The following is a 14,195-nucleotide window of genomic DNA, read 5'->3' as shown; positions in this document are numbered from 1 at the left end:
CAATGCCCTGACTTCTCCCTTTGGCCAGAAGCCAAAGCTGGCTCCCAAGGGGCCGTGGCCCTGGTCTGGTTCCCAGCCCCACAGCTACCACTGTGGGAAAACACTGGAGCCCGAGCTATCCCCCCTCTGGAGAGGGGCACAAGCAGGCAGGGACATTAGGGGCAGCTGCCCCAGAATCATGGGGAGGTGAGGCTAGTCCAGCCCCAAAGGTTTTAGCTCATATGCCTTATCCTTATCACAGAACACTCACTGTTTTCTTGATTTTATTTGTCAATATAAAAATACTCAAATATTTACAACAAATAAATACGCGGGGACACAATAAGTTACACTGTTAGGAGCCCTCCTCCTAGGGCTGGGAGAGGATATGCAATATCCACAGCATGCCCACCCTCTCTCCTTCTCCCTCCCCCTCCCCCCACACAACCTTTCCCAGCCTGGTAAGGGAGGACAAGTAGAAAATACCACTGAACCCCGGGGCCAAGTGGGAGGCCCCTCACCCCCTTGCCCCAAACACACAGGAGAATCCATCTCCCTCCCCCCAACCCTGAAAACATTCACAGCCCTAGGAGCAGGACCAGGCCCACCCCAGAGCCCTGGACTCCCCAAAAGGGGCACAGCACCCTGCCCAGCCCACCCCCATATGTACATCACTGACCCACACTGGGGACAGGTGGGGGTAGGAGAGGCAAAGTGATACGACCCCTTCCCCTTCATAGCTCCAATGACTCACCAGGAGGACCCCAGGCCAAGGGAAGACTGGACAGAAAAAGGAAGACTCTCACACACACACACACACACACACACACACAAAAGGAAGACTAGGTGACACACACGTGCACACCCCCACATACACATACAGATCGATACAAACACACCCACATCTCCAACTTCTGCCTTGGAAAGTTTTGGCTGCTGGGGTCCTGTGTGTCCGTGATTCACAGCCCCTCACAGAGAGGAGGAAGAGGCCTTCTGCGAGGCTGGTGCCCTGGTGAGCCACACCAAGTGGCAGTGCCCTTGCTGAGCAGAGCAGGTCCCCATGGCCGGGCGGGGGCTGGGAGGGGTCTGTCCCAGGCTGAGCCGATGCCCGCGCCATGTCCCTGAGGTAGCTGGTGCCTGTGCAAAAGGAGGAGCCGCGCCTCCCACGCTGCCCCTGCGAGGCGGCGGGGGGCCCCTCATACGGAGGACTCCTCGGGATTGGAGTCCGGCAGCGGCTGGCGCTGCTGCAGCTTGCGCCTCAGTTCGTCGGCGAGCTCGGGCAGGGGGTGCCCCAGCCCGCCGCGGTCCTCCCCCCCCAGCTGTAAGCGCACGTAGCCATTGGCATTTGAGTTCCGCCCGCCCCCCAGGTGGAGCCGGGTCGGAGAAGGCAGGGGCTGGCCGGGGATGCCAGGAGGTGGAGAGGGGGGCCCGCCCCCGGGCTGGCACCGCGCGTGTCCAGGCACGATCTTGAGCGAGCCGTCCGAGTAGTAGTAGCCGACGGGGTCCCAGAGCTTCTCGTCCGTCTCTGGGCCAGGCCTGAAGGGGGGACTGGTGGGCTCCTTGGGCAGCTCCAGAGGGTACACCAGGGTCCTCTCCGCTGCCTTGGCACCTTTCTCCAACTCCTCCCGCAGCCGCCGGCGCAGCGACAGAACCAGCAGCAACAGGACCAGGCACACGGCCCCCAGGGCCACCACAGCCAGCCACACCAGCCCCAGGTTTTCCAAGGGCGCCCGAGCCTCCAGGGTCACTGACGGGCCTGCCACCACGGCCACCAGGTAGCCTTCGGCAGCTAGCCGCGCCCCCTGCTCCTCCGAAAAGCAGTGGTAGGCCCCGGCGTGGCGGGGCTGGGCAGCCATCACGACCAGGGCCTGCAGGCGGGTGTCATAGAGGAAGGAGCCGGGCTGTTCCGCGGGCAGGTCCCGACCCCCAAAGGTCCAGCGGGCATGGGCCAAGTTGGAAGAGAGACGGCAGGGCAGCACCAGGTCCGTGCCCGCCACCACGGTGATGTTTTTGGGTGTGAGCCTGACTGCAGCAGGAGAGAGAGAGAGCAGAGTTAGCACAGGAAACCCAGGGCCACGCGGAGACGCAGATATTCTGGCTCTGGCCCAGGGCCCATCCTACCAGAAAGAGGGAGAAAAGAGACAGCTCACCTTTTTTATTGCCACGGAGGTTACAAATGCCTGAAGTGTCTGAGACCGTCACGTGCTGGATCAACAAGGACCTGGTTGGGAAAGCGGGGGCCATGGGCATTGGGGCTCCAAGCACCCCACCCCTCACCCTTGGTCCCGGCGCATGCTGAGCCCCACTCACCCCGAAGGGCCACCCACGGCCACGCAGCGGCTGGCGTTGACGCTCCAGGCACAGTAGGGGTCCCGAGCGAGGACGCAGTCTGCACAGGAGCGGTATTTCACGCAGTCGGCCAGGGGCAGCTGAGCCAGCTGAGAGCGGGAGCCTGCAAAGAGCAGCTTCTGCAAGAGAAGCGGGGCACAGGCGGCTCAGCCAGGCCGGGACACGGACTGCTGCCCGGGAGCACGAGGGCAAAGGTGCCAAGGGAGGGAGAGGGCAGTGCGAACTCTGAGGCGGGAAATCGAAGGACCGAAGAACGCACGCACAGAGGGCTTCCTACAAGCCAGACACCATCCTAAGCACCTTGTCGGTGTGACCTTCTCAGACAGGACCAGTGGAACTGTGAGGCTGAGGAATAGAGTCACACACACACACACACACTGCGCTACGGTATAAATAGTGCAGGAAGTGTGTTTTCCGCTAGGCCCGTCGGCCCTCACAATAGCACGAGCACAGCATAAGGTGTTTTCCTGTTCGAACGGTGACTGCCAATCTGTGTGTTTCTTCAAGCAAAGACTTTCTGCCGTGACTCCACATTCTGGGTACTATCCGAGCCACGGCAGCGGCTCAAGGGCGAGCACATGAGAGTTCAGGGGAGTCACAAACAGGCCAGAAGGAAGTGTAGGGCGCAAGCAGCACTTCAAGCGTGAGCAGTGAAGGGAGTGGAGGGCCGGGCCGGGCAGGGCCAGGACCGGACTGGGGGGCCGGTAGGAGAGCTGGCATCATGAGGGCATTGTGAGCAAGTGCAGCCCGAGAGGCACGGGCAACCGTGGCACCATCAGAGAAAAGGCTATACGCAGCACAGGCACAGCACAACCTCGAGGGGTCTGAAGGAAGCGTGGAGAGCAGCTGCCAAGGCCCAATTCTGGGAACACAGCCCCGTGGGGACCTGGCTATATATAACGCCCGCGGAGCGCAGACGCCGTCAGCGCGCTTGTTTCCTGGAACTCGCCCCCAGCTAAGCGAGGTATGTTCGCGGGCCTCCCCACCCCTGTACTGGGCAAGCAGAAGACTGGGGAAGGTGTAGGGACTGCAGCGGGGGGGCGCTGATGACTACCTTGCTCCGGGACAGGACCAAGCTTTCCACTGGCTCCTGGTCAAACACCTGCAGCTCCTCGATCAGGTGGACCCAGGGGCCCAGGCTCACGGCCTTGAGCAGCCAGCCATCTCCTGCGGGGGTTGGGGGAGGACAGGAGTAAGTGAGAGGGCACAGGGCCCCGGAAGCATCTCTAGATCTCCGTGCCCTGGACACACAGGCCTTTACCCAGCTTCCAGCCGCCGCACCCGCCTACCCGGGTGCCTACCTGTGCCAATGAACAGCACCGTATAGGTGGCTCCATCAAGCCCCGTAACTCGGTCAGCCACCAGGTGGGTGAAGTTGGTGTCCTTCTTCACAAGCAGGGGCCGGCCCCACCGGGGCCCGACCTGCTCCTCCATCAGCGGGTGCTTCTTGATGAAGTTGAGGGTGTTATCAGGCAGCTCCAGAGAACTCGTGTAGCCATGGCGTCGGTGCCAGTTGTTGATGCACTGGGGGGAGGGGGGGTGGTCAGCATGCGGGGGAGGTACTGCAGCTGAGGGCCGGAGCCCACCCCTGCCCCGGAGGACTCACCGAGCCGGGCCGCGGGCTGGGTACGGGGTCTGTATAGCGGCCCCACTTCTGGGCTTGCTCACGGTACTCCTTGTAAGGACCCTCAAATACCCCCTGGATCTCTTCCAGCTGGTATTCGCAGACGGCTGACAAGTCCACATCACCCCTGTCACAGCAAAGGAGGGATCCCAAGGGTCAGGCACGGTGCCCGCTTTACCCCAGCTCATGGCACGGCCCGGGAAGGCAGGGCCCCCCACAAAGCAGTTGTGGGCGTGTGCAATGTCACATCAGCTCTAACACACCACCGGGGGGAGGGCCCTGTACACCACCCCCCGGGGGGTTCCTCTGAAAAGGGGCACGTGCCCAACATCCTCCTTGGCTTCTGGTCAACTGACCACTTAGACTTTACCCAGAGGCCTGCACCCACCAACCATCCTTAACTGCACACCTCCCCTCCCCACCCGCAAGGACTCCTGGCCAACTCACCATCGTGCCCGGAAAACCCCAAAGAAGGTGGTGTTGTGCCAAGAGGCGTCCCGCAGGGTGTGGACGGCCTGCAGCTGGTTGAAGTACAGCTGCCAATCGGGGGCCGAGCACACCAGCCTCGCCTTCAGGAACGTGGTCCACTTCCTCTGCAGCGTCCGCGCGCCCCCCATGTCTCCCTGGCAGATGGCAAGGGGACGCCGCTGGTCAGTCCTGCCGAGCCGGCAGGGCTCCCAGGGCTCCCCACTCGCTGCGGGACTCCGTACCTTGCAGACACGGGCTACACGAGCCACCACCTGCTCCGCATAGCAGTCATACTCCACGGCCCGCTCGCTGAAGAAGAAGTAGACCTTGTCATCGTCCCCCGTGAAGCTGCCCACACTCTCTGGGATGTACGCAGAGCCTACGAAATGAGGTTCTACAAGAGGGGGAGGAGGGTTAGCGGGGGGTACTGCAGGGCCCCTCACCCACGGCTCCCCCAGGCCCTACACCAGCTCCTCGGGGCTCACCGTTGAGCCAGAAGGCCAGGTACTCTGTCTTCATGGAGTGGTGAGGCCCCATGTTACGCAGGATGACAGGCTCTGTGCCTAGGAAGTTGTTGAGCGTGGCCGAGTACAGCTCGCCATCTACGGGAGAAGAGTGTCAGGCAGGCCAGAAGTGACATGAAGACACATTCGGGCCACGCAGACCCACGGTGAGAACGAGTTTGGGGGGGGCTCCCCCAGCCTGCCACGGGGACAGCCACTCACCCACAAGGAGGCCAGTGTGGCCCTTCGCTGGGTCATAGGGACATTTCCCCTTCCCATCCTCAAATTCCCCGCGCTCCAAAGTGAAGGTGAGCATGTCCTAGGGGCAGGGAAGAGACAATGAGGAGAGCTGCAGAGGAGCCCCGTCCAGAGTCGGGCGAGGAGGGGAACTGAGGGGAGAAGCAGCACTCACGATGTAGGTGCACTTGGGCTGGAAGGCGTAGGTGCCACAGACGTACAGGTGGGACGTGTTATAGGGCTGCAGGAAGCGGATGAAGTTGAAACACTCCGTCTGGGGAGAGAAAGGCATTCCCTTAGAGTACGAGGACATGGGACACGGGACACAGGGACCAAGAAGGGGTCTGGGACAAAGGGAGAAGGTGGGGGTGGGGGGGAGACAGCATGCGCCAGGAGGCCTGGCCAGTGGAAGTACGGGGGGTTTTGGCTGTCCTGGCCGTATCCTGAGCACCCACCTGGTTACTCTTCCCTTTCTGGATACACTCGGCCTTCTTCTCAGCTGGTGCCTCCCATGAGATCTGGGAAGGGGTGGGGGGACACATCAACATCACAAGTCGGCACTGAGCATATGGCCTGTGGCAGCCACGGGGGGCCACTGCAAGGGAGCATACACAGTCCCCACTCTCTGAGAGTTAACGGGGGACGGAAGCCCCGAACTGCCCCAAAGCTGCCGAAGCGGGAAAACAGCATGCCCGTTCTGCCCTCCTCCTAAGGGCGGGCCTGGAGACAGCAAGATTTCCACAGGGAAGAACAGGGTGGGGACAGCAGGGTTGCGGGGACAGTTTGCTCAAGCAAAGCCCCTCTGGATCCTGCCACTCTCCCCACGCCTGGGTGCCTCCCGCTCCCCCACCTCTCACCGCTCCTTGCAGCTCCAGAGCCTCCACGCCGAAGGCAAACAGGGCCTCCCGGGCCCCCACATACAGAAGCCCTGTCTGCTCAGTCAGGGTCAACGTCAGGAAGTCCTGGATGCCCGTCTGGGAGAAGCGCCGCACCACCGTGGCCAACTCTGCAGGGACAAGGTGGGAGTGAGCAGGGCGGTGAATGCGCAGGGTTCCTGGGGCTCCAGGCATCCTCCTCCCCCCAGAACCAGCCTTCCTCTATACAGTGGTCTCCTGGGGCTACTCACCCCTGTGGCCCACATTACAGCCAGCCCCCCACAAGCAAATGCCCGCTCAGCACCCTGACCGGCAATAAAGGGTCTCTCTAATAACCTTTCAGCTCCACCCAAGCCTCTCTGGCCTTTCCCAGCCTGGGAGGCAGCAAATCTGGGCTGGTGAGGAGGAAGGAAGGATATCTCAGCCACAGCTTCCGGCCAGAGGAAGCCATCAGACTGATGGCCCTCACTCTCAGGGTCAACAGCACCTCTGGCTGCAGAGCTGGGCTCTTCCCCCTCCCAGCTTCCTCCGCTACCGCTTCCTTCTTTGCTGCCTGCTGCCCACATCAGGTTCTGGCCCGGCTCTGGCCCGGCTCTGGCCCGGCCCCAGCCTGTGATCCAGCAAAGCAGTATGTATGAAGTTGAAGTTGTAAGCACTGCTTGCCCCAGGAAACTCTTCACTCCAACAGGACCCAAATCCAGGCTGCCAGAGATCCAAGCACAGCGGGCCCCTGGGACAGGCCGCGATGCCTGAGACTGAGTTGGGGCTGGGAGGCCAGGCCAGGGTAGTCAGGGGGAACCAGAGGCTAGGGACCAGAGAAGGCACTGAAGCCTCGGGGCTGGGAAGCCTTGTTGCTGTTCACCACGCAAGGTACGACACTGATATAGTCACAGGATTCCTACGTCAGCCCCCAAAGTAGCTGCCGACCTGTCCTCAGGGTCCCCCTAAACCAGCCTTTGTCTTTGGAGCCAGACTCAGGCTGGCAAGGGAGGGCTTCATCAGCACCCGAGTGGAGCCTGTGGGAGGTGAGCTCATCCCGGTCCCCAGAGTACACTGATGATACAAACACCTGACATCACCTCTTAATACAGGTAGGTGTGTGTGCACGCCCAAAGGGCCTCAGGTCGGCTGTCCCCCTACATGAGCAAATGCGTAAACACATCCAGGGCCACCAGAGGGCACAAGTGTCAGGGTAACAGAGGGGGTCTATTATGGTAAGGGGGCTCTTGGAGGCAAAGGGCTAGAAAGACTTTGGGGAGGGGGGTGATGACACTCTTTGCCTTATGCCTATCCGGGCTGTTTTCTCTCTGTGGGCTCTCAGTGCAAGTGCTAGTTCTAGAAGTAAGGCACGGGGAGAATGATGATACAGAAGAGTCTCTTTGCGTAACAAGGGCAGCCAGGTTCTAACCATCTGAAGAAGGGTATCGCAGGACTACCCGTTCTGGGTCCCTGGGACCACTCACTCTCATTTCTTAGAGAGCTGTGTCATATATGTCGGTGCGCTTTGAGCCCGGCAGCAGAATAAAGCTGGAGCAATCTAGGGGCAATCACTTCTCTTCCCCCAGTAGTCCCTTCTGGCCTCCCCTCCCCACACTGGTCTTCCCCCTCGGGACTTTGGGCACTCACCCCCAGAAGATACGGTCTTCCGGGGCACCAGGTTCCACCACATCTCAGCCCCAATGCCCAGGCCCCACAGCCCCACTGCCAGCAGCCAGACAGCCCAGTGTGGGGCCATGGCAAACGCCCCGGCTCTAAGCTCCAGGCCAGCTGACCTGCTGGGGGAAAAGAAAGGGTCAGAATCACAGCCAGAGAAAACAGACCCGAAGGGGGCCAACACAAGCCCATGCCGGGAGGCACTGGCAAAACATTAGACCTGATCAGGCCTCCCCAGGAGCCTACTGGATTCCCCCCTTACCCAGTCCCTGGAGAAGAACTTGGTCCCCTCCCCACACCTGGCCTCAGCGCCCCCAGATTCCAAAGGAGGTGGGACCCCAGAGGAGAGGGGAGGAGCTGAGTCAGCTGGAGGGGTGGACACTCCAAGAAACCTTGTCTGGCCTCCAGGCCCTCACCCACTCCCTCTCAACAGGAAGTTGTTTAAGAAATTAAAAGGGGACCCCTTCCCCCACACTCAGGCCTGACAGATTTGAGGATTTCTTAAAATAACCTCTGGAAGCAGGACCTGCCCCCATTGGGGCTCCAGCCAGCCTCAAGATCTACTTCTGGCACGCAAACCCCTTGGCAGGGTGAAGGGGCATACGGTAGGTGGGCGGTTGCAGAAGCCCCCCTCCCCCAAGGAGGGGACTTGATGAAGCCAGCCGTGCGGGGGTCCCGGCCCCAGCCTCTCCCCTCCCCCAGCGCAGACAATAGCCAGGCAGAGCCCCAAACCCCGGTTCCACATCAGCAGGGCTGAAGTGGGGCCGGGAGCCGAAGGGGCCCAGCTTCCCGAGGCCCCTTTGTTGCCCAAGACGGGAGGCAGGAAGTGGGTGGGATGGGCGTGGAAATGACCAGGGCCTCATCCTGTTCCTCGCACAGCCTCCTAGGAGACACTAGCCCTCGGGCTTTGGGGCGGCGGGAGAACAGAGCAGGCTCCGGTCTAATCAGGGATCTCCCGGCGAAGCTTTCAGGCGGGGGAAGTTGAGGGGCGGGTGGGGAGCGCGAGAGGGGTTCCTCTCGGACCGCGGGGGACGCCCTGTGCAGGGCCGGCGCATGCTGCGCTCCCCCCGGGTCTGACGAATCTTCCCAACTCAGGGATTACGCCCCGGGACCCCGGCCTGGGCAAGCCATCTGGATTGTCACTGCCCCAGCCCTCCAGTGCCGGGTACAGAAACACACAAGCTGGGGACCTCACCCCAAAACAAAGGGTCCCCGCCAAGACCTCGTCCTTGGTCACCCCCCCATTCTCCCCTCCCCCAGCTCCCGGGATTTGAATGCAAACAAAGCGGCGGCGCTGGGAGCGTGGCGAGCCCGGCCGGCGGACGCCCCCTGTCGGCCCAGTACCTCAGCACTGGAAAGGCGGGGGGGGGGGTGCTGGGGATACGTTCACCCCTCCCTCCTCCGTCCCCCCAACACACCCCCAGCCCTCCCTCTGCCCCTTACCCTAGGCCCGGGCCGGACCCCGCGGCGCGCTCGGGGAATCAGCCAGCACTGCGATGCCCCCACCCCCAACTCTTCCCAGGGCGGGGAAGCAGGGGCAGCCGGTGCGGTGGGGGCAGGAGGAGCTCGGGGCCCAGGAGGTGCGCACCCCACCCTCGCCCACCGCGAGCGGCGGGGCGCGAACGGCGCTTCCGCGGCTGCAGGGCGGGCGCTCCCGCCAGGGGCTGGGCGGCCAGGCTCGGGTCGGGAGCTTGGCTTTCCAGGACAACCCGCCTCCCCAGAGGAGCGGGCGGGGGGCCGCGGCAGGGAAATCCGATCCCACAACATCGGCCTCAGTCCAAGCCCGCCCCAAACTTTCCGTCGGGGGTGGGGGAGCCGGGGGCAGTTCGGGGACCCGGAGACGATCCCGGCCACCGGCCCGACAGCGCGGGGGACCCCCGCTACCCTTAGCCCCGCTCTCCCAGACCAGTCCGCGCCTCCGGACGCTATGGCTGCGGGCACCGCTTGCCCGGCTCCCGCGCCCCCGCCAGGCAGCCCGCGGGGGGCGCAGGAAGGATCTCGGACGGACTGCTGTCCCCGCCGCTAGCCCTCCCTGCGCCCCCAGACCCTGTCCCTCGCGCGTGCGGCGGCCCCTGCCCGAGTCGGGGGACAAAGCAGCGGCCCCGGAGCCCTGGTGCTCCCGCCCCGCGCAACCCTGGCCTCACTCACCTCTTCGCGGCTTGAATCCCTGGGCGCCGCCCTCGCGTTCGGCTCGGATCACGGTCCGCCCCTACCCGCGCGCCGCCGCTCGCCTGCGCGCGCCCGCCCTCCTCCGCTGTCCCCTCTGCCACCGCCCCTCGGTCCCGGCTCGGCTCCGCGCCCCTGGGCTCGGGCTCCCCGCGCCACCGCGCCGGGCGCCGGCTCTTTCTCCAGCGCTGCCGCCGCTCTCCGCCCCCTCCCCCCTGACGTCAGGCGGGGGGGGGGGTCGAGCGGAGGCCGGGGGCGGGACGCGAAGGCCGGCCCAGGAGGGGGCTGCGACCCGCCGCGACCCGCCGGCCCCCCAGCTCCCCGCCGGCGGGCTCGGACCCCCGCCCCTCCCCGCGCCCTGCTGCCCGGCGCCTCGGAGCCGCGGTCTGCGCCACAGCGCCAGGAGGTGGGGCGGGGGAGGGACTCCGGGCATTGCCTTGGGGGGATCGGACTCACCCGGTCTTTCCGAAGTGTCCCCCAAGGCCAGCCGCGGGCTGGGCAGCTGGGCTCGGGAATGGGGCTGAGGAGCTCCCCACGCTGCAGTTCCTGGAACCAACGCGGGCAAACCACCTCGGGGCGAGCATCCGAGGGAGGGGTGCCGGGGGAAACCGAGGCTCCTTTTTCGGAGCGGACCAGAGTGGGTCTGTCTTTTGGCTCGAAATTCTTCGTTTCTTGGCCCCAACGCCCACTGGCCCCCGCAGACTGGAATGGGTCTTACCAGCCAGGAAGACCCACTAATCTCCGGAGAGTCTGCTCCTTGTTTATCATGCTCCACACAGAGGGACAGCAGCGCCCTTGCCCAGCTCCCGGTGAAGACAACCCTCCGGGAGACTCCTGTTGCACAGAGCCTGCCCCCAAGAAATGACTCCTTGTGATGCCACTGGAAGGCTGAATAACAAGTGACAGGAGCCGTAATGTTCAGATGAAAGCGGCTGAGGGGAAGCCGCGCTGGAGAACTACCACCTCTAGAATCGCCTGCCTCCGCCCACAGCAGCTCCTAGAAGTCATTTGGAGCTCTGGCCTACTTGCTGGGGCGGCGCTGGGGTGGACCTTGCCAGCTGGGCCTCGGAGCTGGGCAGGTGGACAAACCCCAGGGAGGCCGCCCCATCGGCACCCAGACTCAGACGCCTTCTCTTGGCTAGGGGCAAATGACAGGTAAAGAGACTGGAGAGCCGAGGCTTTGGTGGTTAACTTCAAGCGGGTGCAGTCCTGGAGGGGAGGAACACCGTAGGGCCCCGTCAGCAGATCTGGATTATAAATCAGTCCCGACAGGAGCTTTTGTTCTAAGTTAAAACTTGGCATCTGAAAATGGAGACCAGAAGAGTAGTGGAGATAATTGGGAAAAGCAGCCCAGTTTGGTTTCAGTAACAATTGGGCCTTTGCTGGTACACATAAAGGCCCCTTCTCCCGCACTGGCCAAAGCCACATTTCCCAGCTCCCTTGCACCAGCGGGGGGGGGGGGGAAACCGAACTGTGGTCTTGGAGATGCTGGAGATAGACAGCAAACCAGTTAACAGCAGGGAGTGGGCAGGGAAGGCTCAGTGCATCAGCCCACAGGGAGGGAGATGTGCGTGACCCCTCCTCGGGTTGGGCCCTGTGTCTTAAGTGGAGGTAAACTGATATGCAAATACCCCTCACATTTGTTCTGTGCTTCAGACTTTGCAACTTCCTTCACATACATTTCCTCACATCATCCTCATGACCACTGTTCAAAAGGCAGGTATCGTGTCTCTGATTTTAGAGATAAAATGAGTCTCCGAAGGATGAAGCAACCTGCTCAAAGTCACGTAGATAATTAGCAAGGTCAGAAATGTTAAATCAGGTCTTGGGACTCCTAATTCTATCTTCCACCAAGTCAGAGTGCATCTGGACAGCTTGTAAGGCCTAAACAGCGTGTTTCCTGCTGTGTTTCCTCACCTCAGCTCCCACCCCCACCAGGCAGAGACTTGAGCTCCTGGCTCCACCTGCAAGATGGCCCCAGTGGAAAGTTTCAAAAGGTGGTTTGGTTTCACTGGCAGGGACAGTCTTCTGTACGTTATGGCAGGGCTTCTCTGTTCCTGCTAACAGACCCCGGGAGCCCTTCCCTCCCAAATGCTCCTCAAAGATAAGGCTGCAGCTCCCCCACCCCTTTTCTACCTTCACTCATTTCCTGCTGTGTTCTGTTCATTTCCAGCACTGGCCTTTTCCATGGGTGGGTGGGCAGAGGATAAAGTTTCCTGCATGACTACTTGCTCATGATTCATACTTTTTAATAAAAGCACAACCGGTCAAAAATGAGGATTCCTGGGTTTTAAATTAAGGGAAAAAAAAAAAAAAGAAGAAGAAGAAGAAAAGTCTCCTGTACCTGTCATGTCTCCCTAGGGCCTGTCTGGCATATTCTATTTAAGATAGCCATGCTTCAGGCCATAGGCCCTGACAGGCCCTCCTGCTCACCTGCTTGTGGCCAAGTCAAGGAAAGACCCAGATATGCTAAATGCCTTCTGAGGTTCTCTAAGGATGGGCCCAGGAGTCTTACTGGAAAGGCAAGCACCCTCTCCCTCCCCCATACATTTGTCATGCGCATGGTGTCCCTCATTTGAGCTCCTCACCCCTAGCTTTTGCGAGGCAGCTTTTGGACCAGAGTGGAGCCCAGAGTTCACACTCGGGGTCTCCAGTCAGCACTGCCTGGCCAACTTCCAAAGGATCCGGGAGCTGTTGTCAGCCCACAGAGGGGGAAATGAGAAAGCTTGGGTCAGCCACCCTTCAGGGATCTCTTGGAGGGCCTGGGGACTGAGGTGAGTGGGGACATAGGAAAAGGACTTCCTCTACTTCCTCCTAAAGGAGAGTTATCAAAGCTGTCCACCTGGGAAGCCTTTCCCTTCCCAGCCCCTCCCTGCCACCCTCACCAAAAGGAAGCCGGAAAACATCCGTCATCACAGCCCCGGATGCTACGTTTCCAGTAGCTTCAATCAGGATATCCCTCAGCCTTTTCCCAGGGGCTTAGGGATCTGGAAAGGCCAAGTGGTGAAGTTGCCAGCACCATTGTGGAATTCTTGGCCTAGAAGAGACTGAGTCTCTAGCTGGTCCCCGACCAGTTTGAGAAGATCTGGTCAGCTCCCAGCCAGTTCCAGAGAAGGCCCATTACATGTCCCAGGGGCTATGGGATACCCTTGGGTGACCTCGAAGCACACCTCTCAGCTCAGGTTACAGCTAGGTCTCTCGAGGGACTGAGTAGCCACCAACACCTCCTTTCTCCTTGGTATCTAGTTCCCTCTTGGGGATGAGTGTGTTTGGGGAACAGGGGAGGAGGGGTCAGTGCACAAGGACCAGGATGGGGGAGAAGGGCCCTGGACATCTGTGCTGATAGACAGCGTGATCTTTCTCTCAGAGCCACGTAGGGGCAGCTCTGAGAACTGGAAACTCCCCAGTTCAGGCTCTTAGGTCTCCCTACTCCCTCTCTGCCCTTGGCAGTGAGAACAAAGAGGGGAAATTTCAAAGGTGATTTCCAGGTTTCCAGAGCAAACTGAAGAGCTGAGGATTAAGTGTCAGGATGTGCAGTGTCAGAAGCAGGGACAGCCCGGAGGGAGGTGAAGGAGGCTGGCTCACCGGAGCCTTCGCTCTTTTATCAAAGGATCTCAGGCCTACCTGATGCCGCTGGAGCCTCAGTGGTGCCCCGGCCAGGGGGCCCTGTGATGCGGCCAGGAACAGAAACCAGAACTCTCGGTCAAGTCACCTGGGCATCCAAGTCACCCTGGCCAAGGACTTCTTCCACCTCTCACTTGGCAAAGGGAGCATGGCAGGGCGATGAACCTTATGGCACCCAGCACTCTGCTGTGTGCGCATGCCCTCTGAATTACAGATGCCCCCAGCTCCCAGCATTCTTGGCGAAGGAGGCAGCTGTGTCTAATACAGCCCCAGGGGGCACCTGGGTGGCTCAGTCCATTAAGTGTCCAACTCTTGATCTCAGCTCAGGTCTTGATCTCAGGGTTATGAGTTCAAGGCCTGAGTTGGGCTCCATGCTGGGTGTGGAGCCCACTTAAATAAAACAAAACAAAACAAACAAACAAACAAGACAGGCTCAGGAAGTGATGGGCTACCTTCAGGTCTGCAAATTGAGCCACTTGTCCTGAAGGTCTGTTATTTGGGGGGCGTCTCTCTCCTAGTTAGCTTGCCTTACCCTACCCCTGTGGCATGAGAGAACAAAGGAAAGGGGCACATAAGCAGAGAAAGTCGTAAGCCGCAGCCACGGTGAAGCTCCATCAGCAGACACTTGGCTTGAGCTGAGGAGTGGGGCCAACAGTGTAGGGGTCACCCTCTGCTACTTCCTCCTCTTATGGCCCCTGCAAAAAAACCCTCTTCCAA

The 14,195-nt window shown here is 61.2% G+C and overlaps 1 protein-coding gene across 3 annotated transcripts; it reads right to left on the bottom strand.

Moving 5' to 3' along the window:
* Positions 1 to 246: 246 nt before the first annotated feature.
* On the bottom strand, positions 247 to 11,017 carry SEMA4C (semaphorin 4C). 3 transcript variants are annotated; one of them, XM_044378443.3, is made up of 15 exons: positions 10,311 to 11,017; positions 7,662 to 7,807; positions 6,018 to 6,166; positions 5,616 to 5,678; positions 5,336 to 5,434; positions 5,146 to 5,242; positions 4,906 to 5,022; positions 4,663 to 4,814; positions 4,400 to 4,575; positions 3,935 to 4,079; positions 3,630 to 3,852; positions 3,383 to 3,495; positions 2,290 to 2,447; positions 2,130 to 2,200; positions 247 to 2,005 (listed from the first exon to the last, which is right to left on the bottom strand). In XM_044378443.3, the coding sequence occupies exons 1-15, from the start codon at positions 10,436 to 10,438 to the stop codon at positions 1,176 to 1,178; spliced, it is 2,667 nt and encodes an 888-aa protein (XP_044234378.3). In that variant the 5' UTR covers positions 10,439 to 11,017; the 3' UTR covers positions 247 to 1,175. The 3 variants fall into 3 exon arrangements, with proteins under 3 accessions (XP_044234378.3, XP_026343090.1, XP_026343099.1); XM_026487305.4 differs by lacking the exon at positions 10,311 to 11,017 and adding an exon at positions 9,837 to 9,942 and having other exon boundaries at positions 7,662 to 7,810; XM_026487314.4 differs by lacking the exon at positions 10,311 to 11,017 and adding an exon at positions 9,837 to 9,923.
* Between the last annotated feature and the right edge of the window lie 3,178 nt (positions 11,018 to 14,195).

The sequence above is a fragment of the Ursus arctos genome, unplaced genomic scaffold (assembly GCF_023065955.2).
Source record: "Ursus arctos isolate Adak ecotype North America unplaced genomic scaffold, UrsArc2.0 scaffold_8, whole genome shotgun sequence".
In the NCBI taxonomy this organism is placed as follows: Eukaryota; Metazoa; Chordata; class Mammalia; order Carnivora; family Ursidae; genus Ursus; species Ursus arctos.
This window is presented reverse-complemented; position numbering and strand designations above follow the sequence as displayed.